This window comes from Henckelia pumila, chromosome 4, assembly GCF_033568475.1.
Source record: "Henckelia pumila isolate YLH828 chromosome 4, ASM3356847v2, whole genome shotgun sequence".
NCBI lineage: Eukaryota > Viridiplantae > Streptophyta > Magnoliopsida > Lamiales > Gesneriaceae > Henckelia > Henckelia pumila.
In genome coordinates, this window is record NC_133123.1 from 160,014,664 (window position 1) to 160,027,012 (window position 12,349).

The 12,349-nt window shown below is 35.1% G+C and overlaps 2 protein-coding genes across 2 annotated transcripts; one reads left to right on the plus strand and one right to left on the minus strand.

The window, feature by feature from the left end:
• Positions 1 to 3,366: 3,366 nt before the first annotated feature.
• Positions 3,367 to 5,391, minus strand: LOC140864640 (U-box domain-containing protein 40-like). The gene has a single exon (XM_073268926.1). The coding sequence runs from the start codon at positions 5,156 to 5,158 to the stop codon at positions 3,542 to 3,544; it is 1,617 nt and encodes a 538-aa protein (XP_073125027.1). The 5' UTR covers positions 5,159 to 5,391; the 3' UTR covers positions 3,367 to 3,541.
• A 3,889-nt stretch (positions 5,392 to 9,280) lies between these two features.
• LOC140866100 (uncharacterized) lies at positions 9,281 to 11,796 on the plus strand. The gene has a single exon (XM_073270994.1). It carries the CDS (start codon positions 9,632 to 9,634, stop codon positions 11,606 to 11,608), a length of 1,977 nt encoding a protein of 658 aa, XP_073127095.1. The 5' UTR covers positions 9,281 to 9,631; the 3' UTR covers positions 11,609 to 11,796.
• Positions 11,797 to 12,349: the final 553 nt, after the last annotated feature.

The window sequence follows — 12,349 nt, forward strand, 5'->3', positions numbered from 1 at the left end:
TGCAACTTATCTCACATCCTGCTCATACATTGCATTATAAACTTTGCATCACTAAAACCTCTGAACTATTTCCGCACTATTTAAGTTGTTCAAAACATTTTAGAAGTTGAGAAAACTGATTAAGTGAACTAAACCTCACTTGATCATTCTAAAGAAGTAGAAGAAAAGTTTCAGAGTGTATTCACCCCCCCCCCCCCTCTACCCTCTGAACCGATCCCAACAGAATTTTTTAGCAGTTAAATGAACAATATATTGGTAAAAAAGTACCTAAAATAAAATTAAATATGAAAATGAATTAAAAATGTTAATGGACAATATATTGGTAAAAGAGTACCTAAAATAATATTAAATATGAAAATGAATTAAAAATTTGAGATGGAAAAACAAATTCAATCTAAATATATAAGACGAAGAGAGCATATTTTATGGGTAAGGTTGTCAATTCATAAGGCAAAACTTTTGCTTTTCTATTCACTTTTTAGATGGAAATAGATTTTCTTCTTGTGTCAAAAATTCTTTTCGTTAATGTTTCAAAAAAAAAATTCTTTTCGTTATATATATATATAGAGTTATTTACACCAAACACCCCTGTGAAATATTGAAAATGCACATTTTCCCCCTGTGAAATTTTAATAGGCATCTTAAACTTTGACCTTTTAAAAAATTAGCACACTCGCACCTTTAAATAAGTGATTGTTGCGCACGCGCCCCTCATGCGAATGAGCAAAGATTTTGATATTTTTTTTGCATCAAATACTCCTGTGAAATATTAAAAATTCATATTTGACCTCTGTGAAAATAATTTTTAAATCTATTCAACCCATAATACACAATTTTATTAAAATCTAATTATAAAATTTTTAGCAAACATTTTTTTTTATTAATTTTATTTTTAATTTTTAATTTATTATGATTATATAATATTTTCTAAAAAATATTATTATTTTATCTTGTTATAATTATTTTATTAAACTTTCTTCTTATTTTCAACTTCTTCATTAAAAATGCATTCATAAACGAGATTTAAATACCTAAAAGTACCAAAATATTAAATCCATTTAGAATTATATAAGCATGTTATTATTTATTATTTATTACAAATTGTGCAAGCATATTCTCTAAAAATTTAAATTTTGGTTCAATAATATATAATCCTAAATCGAAAAAGTAATATATTTGAACTTATCAGTTTATTTCAATATTTTGGTATTTAAAATTATTTAAATACTTGTTTATGAATGCATGTTTAATGGAAAAGTTGAAAATACTAATTGAGTTTAATAAAATAATGATAACAGGATAAAGTAATAATATTTTTTAGAAAATAAATAATTAATGATAATATATTTAAAATAAAAAAATAAAAATTAATAAAACAAAAAATGTTTGCTAAATATTTATAATTGGATTTTATTAAAAATTGTGTATTATTGGTTGAATAGATTTAAAAATTATTTTCACAGGCGTCAAATATGCATTTTTAATATTTCACAGGGGTATTTGGTGCAAAAAAAAAATCAAAATCTTTGCTCAGTCGCATGAGGGGCGCGTGCGCAACAATCACTCATCTGAAGGGCGAGTGTGCTAATTTTTTAAAAGGTCGGAGTTGAAGATGCTTATTAAAATTTCATAGGGGAGAAATGTGCATTTTCAATATTTCACATGGGTGGTTGATGCAAATAACTATATATATATATTTAAAGACAGGATTTATTTATTCAATTTAAATTTAGTTTAAAAGAAGTCGAATATCTAATTCGATTTTTTTTGTCTAATTTATGTCTAAATAATAACTGGGTAATAAATTTTCTCTAAAAAAAAAAACTGGGTAATAAATTAAAAAAAAAAATTGGGTAATAAATAAGAGTAATGCTACATGTACAACTAAATTTGTACAACAATTTTTACATTACAAAAAAATCAATACAAAATTTAATTTATCAAATCTCACAATACATTGAATGCAAAATCTCACAATATCATATCAAAATCTCACGAGACAATATATTGGTTGTATCTCTAGCATTATTCAATAAATAATTATTATCCGGAAATTTTGACTCAAATTATTATAGTTACTGTTTTCACCTATGTGATCATTTCAGATGTATATATCGAAACCGCCCATGGTTTGATGGCGGAACTTTGTGAACTGTGAAGGACTCTCCGTATTTTGTTTCCTTCGATTATATATGGTATGTGCCCTAATGTACTTGCTAATATAATTAAAATATAACGTTTGGAATATAATGTTTCAACTGTTATACGATTTAAAATATTGGCATTGCGTCAAATATTATAAATTATAGTTTTAATAAAATAGCAAGTGTTCGATTTTACAATTAATATCAAAGTCTAGGTTATCGGTTCAATTTTCATACAGTGCAATGAGTGTAATTATTGTGAAGAAATTTGATGGTGTGCAAGGTGAGAAGTGATCGATCATTCCCTTTTTTTTTTTTTTAAAAAAAAAAAAACACAGTTTGCTTATTTAGATATTTCTGAATTGAGCCAATTGAAAATGACTAATCCACCCATTTTCCACAGAAACAAAAAAAAAAATAAAAAATAAAAAATCAAATAAAGATTAGAAGCATCTTAATCAAAGTTGAAGCACCACATATTTGACAAGTATAAAATATAGATTTTATATCAAAAAAAGTAGGCTCTATCTCAATTCTCAAAGTTCTCCATTTTTAATTATGCACAATTTTGATGACTCACTCGAGTTGGCTAAACCGCTAAAACTTGGAAGAAATGTCTCGAAGTTAACCAAATAAACACAACTCAACTACTCAAGTCACTCACTTTTATTAGGTGGCACAAAAGTACTTGACTAAAAAAATATTATCAAATACGATGTTTAATGGTCTTTTTAAAAAAGAAAATTTTCAATTGGATGAAATTGTAAACTATATATTTTTTAATTTTTTTCAAATAAAGTTGAACCAAAAACATACAAGTCATATTTTTAGAATTTTTTATATTAACATTTTTATTTTCAAAAGTCAAACCAAACACTTTTTGATTTTAAGAACAAAAGCACTTTCTTTTAGAAAATGCTTAGCTTATCTAAAGTAATTTTTACTTATTAGAACATTGTCGAATCTAAGTTCATTGAATGAGCAAACTGGCTCGTAAATCTAATGTGGACATATAACACGTTGTATATACCAGCAATCCTTGGGACCTTGGCACATGCTTGAATATTTTTTTCTTACCAAACTTTGTACTTGAAAACCATTTTTTTCCCCTTGTATGAAATTTAAAATTTAATTTGTTTAGAGTAGAAAAATGATTAGTATAAGAGTTTTTATTATATGGAAAGCAAATTCCGGCTTCATCCATAAAAGTTAAAACTACAGATGGAAAAATAAATAATTATCTATATCAAAAGAAACAAAGCCTAAGGCACCAATAAAATCCAACAAAAACCTTATCATCATATAAAATAAAGTAGCCATGAATTTCGACATGCTTCATCCAAACGTCAATAATGTTTAATTACACAACTTTCATTCATACTCACAAGAGCCCACAACTAAGTTGAGTTGGGACTCATCCCAACTCGGTACCTCATTCCCATTCCGCTCACTCCGCGCTTCATCACCGCCTCCCAATCAACCTCCTCCGCCTCCTCTTGCCCGCGCAAGCCCTCCAAAATCTTCCTCGCTTTCTCCCTCGCACGTTCGCTTCCCGCCTCCACCACTTCTCGCAACACCTCCGCCACACCTGCCTCGTGAGCCAAGCCCTTAAACCGCAAGCTTCCAAGGCTCAACGAGTGCAACGCAGCTACGCAGTTCTCCCGAGTCGACTCAGAGGCAAACTCTTTCCTATTCCTCAACACATCCGCCAAGCAACGCACGGCCCCGGCATCCAACAACACCGCCCGGCCCTCGTCGCACGCGGCCAGGTTACACACGATCAGCACTACGCGCGCAGCCACCTCTGTATCCTTCAATAGCCCCAAGAAAGCCCCTGCAGCCCCAAGCCTCACGACCTTCACTCGATTACTCTGCACCAATGTCAAGTGGTACAATGCCAGCGCCGAGTCCAGCCGGCAAGGCCGGCTTCCGGACCTCAGCGCGTGAATCAACGGCTGCAACGCGCCGAGAACCCCCATCGCCGTCCTGTTCTCATCGTCAATCGCTAAACTAAACAGCGCCCCCGCGGCATGTTCCTTCGACTCATCGAACCCATTCCTCAACAAATCAATCAACAAAGGAACTATCCCAGCTCTAACAATCTTGATCTTATTTCCCTTTTCGATCGAAAGATTCACCACGAAAGCCGCCGCGTTGGTCTGCACCGCCGCGTACCGCGAAACCAACACATTCTTCAGAGCAAACAACAACCTTTCTGTGCAAAGCGCCGCCCTGGCTTCTTCATTGGTTCTTGTTGTTTTTCTCAATAGAATCACAGCTTGTTCTTGTTCATAAACATCTAGATTCTGCAGCTTGCTCGCAAAGCTGTCATCTTCCCCCGGAGACGAATTCGAAGACAGAGCAGAAACATAATTCGAAGAACCCTCGTCGACTACGAACTCTGACGAAGTAGAAGGCGAAGAAGAATACGAAAAGCAAGTGGGCCGAGTTGCGAAGGGCAAAAACGGCGTCGCGTTAGCGATTACTGATTCTTCGGAGCTGGAAGAACAGTACAAATTGCGAGGATTTAAGTCAGATGAAGCATGTGAGAACAGAACCTGAGGAGTTTCCGCCACCCCTTTCAGCAGCTCCCGCTCCAAAACCCGAACCTTGGCGCTGTCGGGACTTTTAGCAGAAGCAGAGGAGCCCGTCATAGAACTGACAATGGACTCGATGTCCGAATATACAGGCGGGTTGGGCCGGACCCCCGACCCGGATTTCGAGCACCAGTTGAGAATGGTGGTCTTGAGAGCTAAATTTGGAATCACAGTCGAAAAATCAGGCGTGGAACCGTCGGGTAAAGTGGGCGTGAAACCCAAATCTTTACACACCTGTACAGACAAACGCTCGAAGGTTTGCCCTGAAGAAACAACTGCGGGATCGAACATCAAGGAGTTCGAGATGGGGCAGAGGAACTCCGACGGAGGAACCAGTTCCGCCGCCGCCGCAGCTTTGGAGGCGGAGGATCTGCGGAAAGAGATAATTAATCGACGGAATCTTCCATTTCCACCCATTTGCACCAAACTCCACTACCGATTCATTAAGATGATGAGCTCGAGGGATTAGGGTCGATGAGATTTCAGCTTTTTCACTTTAAAGATTAGGTTTTTGCTAAAGTGATAGATGCTCATCAGGAGTCGAATCTTGGTAAACTGCGTGTCTGAGTTCGAAAGAGAAAAAGATAGTGAAGATGACAACAAAAACGACACCGTTTTCAGGACATCAAAGCCTCCTTTGTTCTGTAATTACGAGATTAGCCTCGCAAGTGTCTCAGTTTGACTTCTAAGTTTTAAGTGTTTAAAATACCAATTTGCTGTATAATTATATTCGGGAAAATTTTAATTATACAACCAAACGAAAAAAAAAAATTCTAATTAAAAACCTCGGTTTCACTTGTTCAAGGATCTGTTTGTCTAATTTTTAGATGACAAAAATAATAACTATACTTACTATATGAGATACACAATCACATCTTAGATTGACTACTTTATTTATATAATTTAATGTACAAAAATAATTATTCGTTCCTTCAATAAGTTTATATGACCTATTTTAGTAATTTTAAAAAATAACTAACATTGTGTTTGGATTGATAAATTTCAAATCTATGAATTTAGATTATATATAGTTTTATTTTTTTATAATGAAAGAATATAATAAATCTTAAATCTACACCTTAATTATTTCTATCTTAGAAATTCAATGTATAATGGATTTCAAATGATATCATCATTAAGTGAATTTGAAAAGTATCCTAACCAATTAACATGAGATATGCTATATAAATATGTTGCAGTGGATATAAAATATGGGTTTTACTTTTATAAACAAAAAAAAATATTTGAAATCTATCAATCCAAATACGACCTAAATATTTGTTAATCATTATCAATAACATCAAAATTTTTAAAATAATCAATTACGTTAAAAATCTATGCACACAATTATCGCGTGCATGAAATTTTTTATTAAATGATTTATGAATTATAAACTAATTTGATGAATATATCGAATATTTTGAAACATTCATATTTTTTTATTTCTAGTTTTTGATAATAAAGTCATATATATATATATATAATTTTTTTAACGAAAGAAGTATCATTATTATTAGAATGGAGAATTCAATGATACAATGTTTATCAACTAAGAAGAAAATTTTCCGTTCACCCAACAAAAAGGTGTAGGAGAAGAAATATCAAATTGAGCTAAATAGTGACCCACTAAAGTAGATGACCGACTAGCATAATTTAAACTAACTATTAAAAAAAGTCAAAATAATATTAAAAACTTGTAAAATGAGTTTTACACATTGGGTTACAAATTACATTTAAAATTACAAAACTATCATAAATGCATTTGTGAAAGATTTTTTTCAAATTAATTAGCATAAAGATTATTTTGTAATTTCAAATTCAATTTGTAATCGAATTTGTAATTCTCTTTCTACATATAACCAATGAAGGAGCCAGAAATATCAATCTATACAGACTAGAATTTTAAGCCCTCCAATGCTTTAATTTTTTGAATTGAGTTACCTAAGCTAATATCAAATTAATCCAAAATTATTCAAAATTAATATATAAAAAATTTCAAAAAAAAAATTGTGCGACCCGGAACATTTTTTTTCCATCTTTGTTGCAAATGATTGTATCAAAAGACATTTCAGTTTAATGTATTTTGTTACTCTAAAAAAAATGTATAGTATGTAACAAAAATATTTCTAAATCAAGTGGTTGAAATTTTTATTTGATGTAGTTTATTTTACTACGGTTTATCGAATTACCTCGGTATTTATATATCCTAATACATATACCTATAAATAAATATTCGATATATATCTTCCAATATTAGTCTATGTCAGCATATGATACGCATATGTCACATATCTGAACTGATACATATCAGTAAATTCAAGTCCCACTGGTTATTAACACGGCCGAGGAAGGTGATCAGTTGTAATATCTCGCGCCATGCTATACGAACTCAACTAATTAGTCGAGCTAACTTGTCATTTAATGTTTTTTAGCTAAATTTTTTTGGGTTTACCTTTTCCATGTATGAACTTCTCCCTTCCGTGAATCGTCCGGTAAAAGCCTTCTTCTGGCAAAGAACCCCACTTCATAGATGGCTTTGGCAAGGCTTGATGGGTGCATTTTGTCGCTTGGTGTTGCTTCCATACATCTCTTGGTCGTTTTGTTCTAGTCATTTTATATAAGGAGCCATGTGAGTATATATAATGTGATCACTGGTTCGTGGATTTTATCAATATATGTTGTAACACAAAATTCTCGTGACATTGTTTCATGCGGGGTTAATTTTCTGAAAAAAAATCTATTATTATTTTATCCAAACAACGATATAAAATATTATTTTTAATCAAAATTATTTTCATTTTATACGTGAATCGAATCGATCCGTTAAATGGATAAGAGAAGATCTATTTATAACTTATGTTATAATGTTAACTGTCAAGTATATCCCGAATATAAATATATGAATTGCAAACAAAATTGCGCGATAATATTGAAGCCCAAGCGCATTATATCTTGATCACATGCATTGAAAGAGTTTTATCATCTAATTAACACTTGAAAGAGTTTAATTGATCATAGGCCATATAATACTCTGGACTGATTAGTGATTATTCTCATTATGATCTAATTTGATTATTTATTATCTTTGTGCAAATTATATCTATATATATCCTCGACTTTTCAATAAAATTTTAGAATCGTTATCTATTTATTTTTTTAAAAAAAATTAATCCAATTTAAACCTCATTCCAACTCAAATTTCCCACATGAAAAGATGAGACTTATAATCATGTTGTGTTAAAGATCAAACGCTTATCATTAGATCAAAAACTACAACTGTTTGCCAATACACAACTTAATTTTCCTATATTGAGGCAGCGCAGATGAATCGAATTGTTAAGTTCGTGGGTACAAGAAGGGACGTGCCTTACTGTTGGTGTTGTCTCATATTCATTCGAGATCAGTCTTATCATTTTCATGCCACCGGTCATGTCTCAAGTAGAAACAATATTATCCGTTAAGATTTGGTGTATTTATTTTACGGCCCACCTAACTAACCTGATCAAGCAGCACAACGTCAGCAGCTTGACGCACTAGAGATTCCCAAATATCACCTATGTCAGTACTACTATCACACATGCACGCTTAACTCAACATATTTAATCAAAATCACCCCTAAATATCTCAAGTAATCAAAATTAAATCACATTTATCCTACTTTATAAATCAATTACTTATAAATTAATTTTATTAAAATATATAGAAAAATTAAAATTAGTTAAAGTGACAAAAGACTTTTCTAATAATAAAAAGTAAAATTATTTAAAGTGACAAAAGACTTTTCTAATAATAAAAGCATTCTATCTATATATCCTTACTTGAGTAGGTCTTTTATAAGACGATTTTACTGATTTACATATATGAGATGACCAAATCATATTCATATCAACAATGAAAGTAATAATTTTGACATGAAACTAATAATTTTTCATTAGTCGGATAAGGTCAGAGATTCGTATCAAAAAATTAACTTGTAAGACTGTCTGACATGAGTTTTTGTGTCGTGACTTATACATTCAAATTTGATGCTTACATTGATCTCAATTGGTTTAGAGAAAATTGTAGTGTGATACGTTGCCAAGGTATTATGAATAGTATCGCCCTAAGTATTCTTGATTTAAAAAAAATTATAAATATAAAAAATTAAATGATAATGATTAAGATATGATTTTGACAATAACGATGATCAAAATGGCAACCATACAAACATAATGCAAATTGCAAAAAAATCAAATACCAGTTGATGTTATCTGCACTCAAATTTCATTTCATGCATAAATTTTATACATTAAAATATGGTTAACACAAATAGCTAGAGCATAAATAACATCAATTATTTTTTTGTTTCTAATAAAAAAAACAAATCGTTTGCATAAAATTTTGAGCAATTGCCAAATTCAGAAATAATACAAGCAATGGTGTCAGCTAGCCCACCGCCAATACGATACAAAAAAATAAAGTGGAAAAAGTGTACCAAACGGATTTAAAAGGGCTCATGCATTTTCTCGACCAATCAAAATGGTATCCTATAATTAAGGCTGTAACAGTCACTCTTGCAATGCAATACCAAAAGACTCTGAGATGTATGCGTTTCACCATTAAATATCTCCCCACCACCGTCACGCCGCCGTCTCCCACCACCCCCCACGGCTGACATCGCCATGCAGACTCCAGCCCACAACCCAGAATCTGTCATAACATTTTCTTGATCTGATTAAGGAGGAGAAGGAAAATTTTGGTGTACGTTTTAGAGAAGGAATATCGTCACGTGAAACGAATCAGACTTTGAAAGAATCTCTGGTTTGATCTGTATGATAGCGGGTTGCTTTCCGTCCTTGATTTTGTCGGAGGGGTGATCTTGGATTCTTGTTGAGGAGTCCGCTGTGACGAATGGCGGACATTGTGAAGCAAATCCTCGCGAAGCCGATACAGTTGGCGGACGAGGTGATAAAATGGTCCGACGGCGCCAGCTCCTTCCGGCAAGAATGCCTGGAAATCAAGGCCAAGACGGAGAAGCTCGCGGGCCTCCTCCGGCAGGCGGCGCGTGCCAGCAGCGACCTCTACGAGCGCCCCACGCGACGGATCATCGACGACACCGAGCAAGTCCTCGACAAGGCCCTGACCCTGGTTTTCAAGTGCCGTGCCAATGGCTTCAGGCGCATCTTCACCATCATTCCGGCGGCTGCCTTCAGGAAGATCTCTCAGCAGCTCGAAAACTCGATCGGGGACGTCTCGTGGCTGCTGCGTGTGTCCACCCCTGCCGATGATCGCGATGATGAGTATCTCGGGCTACCGCCCATTGCTGCGAATGAGCCGATTTTGTGCTTGATATGGGAACAGATTGCGATCTTGTGCTCGAGTACTTTGGAGGAGCGTGCGGACGCTGCTGCGTCGCTCGTGTCGTTGGCACGGGACAATGATCGGTATGGAAAATTGATCGTTGAGGAAGGAGGGGTGCCTCCATTGCTGAAATTGGCTAAAGAAGGGAGACAAGAAGGGCAAGAAAATGCAGCTAGAGCCATCGGGTTGCTCGGAAGGGATCCGGAAAGCGTCGAACACATTGTGAACTCAGGAGTTTGCCAAGTGTTTGCGAAAATCCTCAAAGAAGGACATATGAGTGTTCAGGTTGTGGTTGCTTGGGCCGTCTCTGAATTGGCCGCGCATCATCCCAAGTGCCAGGATCATTTCGCGCAGAACAACACGATTCGGTTGCTTGTTAGCCATCTCGCCTTTGAAACGATTCAAGAACACAGCAAGTATCTGATCGGTAAGCAAAACATGTCGATTCACACGGTTGTGATGGCGAATTCCAACTCCAACACAACCAAGCCTGGTGATGGCATTAGCATTAGGCATGAGGACGAGGATAAGCAGTTTCAAAACCAGATCATGCACCCGATGGGGAACGAAAGCACCAGCCAGATGCACAATGTGGTTACAAACACATTTGCCATGAAATCGGGCATGAACCCCAAAGGCAAGACCCCCCAGCATTCTCACGAAAACAACACGAAACCCACCCACAAAAACTCGAAAACTAACCATCAACAGCAGCACAAGCACCATTTCGCCTTGACAGGAAACAGCATCAAGGGAAGGGAATTTGAAGATCCTGCAACAAAGGCAGAGATGAAGTCCATGGCGGCTAGAGCTCTACGCCACCTCTGTGCCGGCAATATAACCATCTGTCGCAGCATAACAGAATCAAGAGCCCTTCTATGCTTTGCTGTTTTATTGGAGAAAGGGCCTGAAGAAGTTCAATACAATTCAGCAATGGCACTAATGGAGATCACAGCAGTAGCCGAACGAGATGCAGAACTGAGGCGTTCTGCCTTTAAACCCACTGCTCCTGCCGCCAAAGCTGTCGTGGACCAGTTCCTAAGAATCATCGAAAGAGCAGACTCGGAACTCCTCATTCCCAGCATCAGGTCCATAGGAAACTTGGCAAGAACTTTTCGTGCAACAGAGACAAGATTCATCTGCCCGTTAGTGAAGTTGCTGGATGACAGGGAGCCTGAAGTTACAAGTGAGGCAGCCATAGCCCTTAACAAATTCGCCTCGAGTGACAACTTCCTGCATGTAAATCACTCCAAGGCCATAATCAGTGCCGGTGGGACTAAACATTTGATCCCACTGATCTACTTTGGCGAGCAAATGGTGCAGGTCCCTTCATTTGTGTTGCTCTGTTACCTCGCATTGCACGTCCCTGATAGCGAGACGTTGGCTCAGGACGACGTGCTGATCGTGCTGGAATGGGCTACGAAGCAATCGAATCTAATGCAAGACAAAGAAATCGAAACCTTGGCGTATGAAGGGAAGAAGAGGTTGGAACTCTACCAATCTAGAGGATCAAAGGGTTACCATTGATTGTGTTCAAGTTTTGTATAGTCACACTAGTTTCTTGACATTGCCATGCGACGTTGCGATTCGCAAAGGGTGTTGTAGTAATCTCAGCATAGGCATGTAGCCATACCAAGTTCATTCGTAGAAACAATTTTCTTCTTCTTTTAACTGTGTTTGTATCTTGTGAATTTTGTTAGATAATAAAAGACTATTTAGTTTGCGTTGAAGCTTAAAACCAATGTTTTTAATGTGTGTCATATGAATTTTGTAAGATGATAATTGATAAATGTTAATGACTGTCTAGTTCAACCTTCGTTTTAAACATATTTCACGTAAATATTTCTATATTTTTGGTTTGTTGTTCCAAATATTATGATACTCGTGGGAGCCACAAAATTTTGCTATTAGTGTAGCAATGATATAAGATATTAAAAAATATGGAAGAAAAAGTTATGTGATTGAGAAAGGTAAATTTCCATAATAAGTTTGTAATTTTTAGGCAAGTAGGTGAAAGAAAACTCACGTGTGGTGTGCCTGGATTGAGGGAAGTAATGATCTTGTGGCTCATAAGTCGAAGATTATAAAGATTTTGAGAAAATTACATTTTTTTGTCTTGTAAATTGTACTTTTTTAAATTTCAGTTCTGGTATAAGTTAAGTTATGTTTGAGTAACACTCTTGTGAGACGGTCTCATCCATGAGACGGGTCAATCCTACCCATATTTATAATAATAAGTAATACTTTTGGCATAAATTGTAATATTTT

Excerpts from the sequence above, each read along its gene's own strand:
- LOC140864640 (XM_073268926.1), bottom strand. The coding sequence starts at position 5,158 with ATGGGTGGAAATGGAAGATTCCGTCGATTAATTATCTCTTTCCGCAGA.
- LOC140866100 (XM_073270994.1), top strand. The coding sequence starts at position 9,632 with ATGGCGGACATTGTGAAGCAAATCCTCGCGAAGCCGATACAGTTGGCG.